This window comes from Rhagoletis zephyria, unplaced genomic scaffold (assembly GCF_001687245.7).
Source record: "Rhagoletis zephyria isolate East Lansing unplaced genomic scaffold, Rhagoletis_zephyria_1.1 Rzeph_scaffold_00202, whole genome shotgun sequence".
In the NCBI taxonomy this organism is placed as follows: domain Eukaryota; kingdom Metazoa; phylum Arthropoda; class Insecta; order Diptera; family Tephritidae; genus Rhagoletis; species Rhagoletis zephyria.
The window spans coordinates 385,286-387,043 of NW_016157286.1; the positions used below are offsets into that span (position 1 = coordinate 385,286).

At 34.5% G+C, this 1,758-nt stretch overlaps 1 protein-coding gene across 1 annotated transcript in view; it reads right to left on the minus strand.

Moving 5' to 3' along the window:
- The window catches only part of LOC108358077 (putative fatty acyl-CoA reductase CG5065), a 148,554-nt gene extending 147,264 nt beyond the window's left edge, over positions 1-1,290 (minus strand). Inside the window, exons 1-2 of the mRNA XM_017609216.1 lie at positions 1,126-1,290; positions 931-1,046 (exon numbers count right to left, since the gene is read on the minus strand). Of these exons, the coding sequence (XP_017464705.1) occupies positions 931-1,046; positions 1,126-1,231 (222 nt within the window). The 5' untranslated portion in view covers positions 1,232-1,290. The remainder of the gene's footprint in view (positions 1-930; positions 1,047-1,125) is intronic.
- Between the last annotated feature and the right edge of the window lie 468 nt (positions 1,291-1,758).

A 1,758-nucleotide genomic window follows, 5' to 3' on the forward strand; every position in this document is an offset into this window, starting at 1 on the left:
CGGCAATCATTGAAACAGAACTAATACCAGAAACAAACACTAATACAATGAATAACACAACATCAAATAAGAAACGAGTTACTTTTAATTTATATAACATTAATTCTCTAGAAGGGGGAGTATTGTAGGGTTTGTATTTGTGTTATTACCTTTTATTGTACTGTGTTCATTTCAACTTTGTAATTTTGGAAATTTTGGATTTATGTGATTTTTGTGGTTCGTCAATCAAACAGAAAATTTTCATTATTATTCAAACTTTTCTCAAATTGTGTACAACAGAAAATAAAATAATTTTTGTTATTTAAAATAAATACCTACAGCTACTTACGTACCAAATTTTAAGCAAATCGGACCATAATAAGATTGTTTCGAATAGATCGGTCCCTCGTCCCCTTCTCGGAAAAAATGAATCATATATGCTAAAATGCTACTTACGTACCAAATTTTAAGCAAATCGGACTATAATAAGATTGTTTCGAATAGATCGGTCCCTGGTCCACTTCTCGGAAAAAATGGATCATATATGCTAATATATGCTAAAAAGCTACCTACGTACCAAATTTTAAGCAAATCGAACCATAATAAAATTTTTTCGAATAGAACGGTCCCTGGTCGACAAAAGTTAATTTTTTTAACCTAAAACATGGTGGTTACCGAAAGCTATTTATATACAAAATTTCATGAAAATCGGACCAGCCTTTCACGAGATTAACTGTTACAAATAAAAGGGACTTCGCTTTATATAATTAGTATAGATAAGTGCCTATTCGTTAGCACCCGACCAGAAACTGATTGGTCAGCATGTTCCTTTGTCTTTGCCATAAGATCTGCCGAGAGGCTATCTTTGGCGTGGCCCTATACTACTGTTTAACTATCAGTTATCATTACTTTCGGATCACATCTCATACTGAAAAGGTTTACTCGACTTACCGGATCATCAAAAATTTCTTCAACGCGTGTGTGGACGTCCTTATTATTTTTGTTTCGAATTAATATATATATGTTTTCGATGCCAGGGCATGAGGTGAATAATTTATTAAGTAAAACTAAAAGCATTCAAATTACTAACAATTAATATATAAAAACATACAATGTTAACATCTTACATCAGAAAAAACGACTTACTTTTGCCTAGAAAACCTGTTCCACCCGTTATTAATATATTCGCTCCTTCGTAGAAGTGCTGAAGTGGAGTTACCTTTTGCTCCAGCATTAACTCATATAGGCGCATGTTAGCCTTTTGAATTATAATGTACAATCACAAGAAGTCACGGCGATGCCTTTAAATAAGTTACCTAGAAATAGAAAAAGAGTTTATTCGGAGTAACAGAGATCTAATCTTAGCTAAATTTTAATTGTAACTTAAACTTCCTTGGTTGCCATTAAGGATGCACCGGATTGTAGTAAACATGTGATAGCCAGTATCAATCAGGGCCTTCCTGACCTCTCTTCCAAATTATCTAATCAGACTTATTTATGTAAAATGGCCATAGTGATATGTATTGCAGACAATAGAGCTGTGTATGGATTGGCCAGGAAAATCATCCTCGAATTAATCTCACCGAGAAAAGAAGCCCTCTCTTGCGCCCGAAAATCCGCTCCTCTAAATTCTGGAGGGGGTTTGAAAGGACTCTATCCGTTTAGTATTTACACGGTGAGACTGACAGCCCAATTGTAAATAATAGTTTCGTTCGAGTTTTCTCACTTTCCGCCACCCTACACGTCACAAGAAAAAAGAATTTCGCGGGATTTTACACT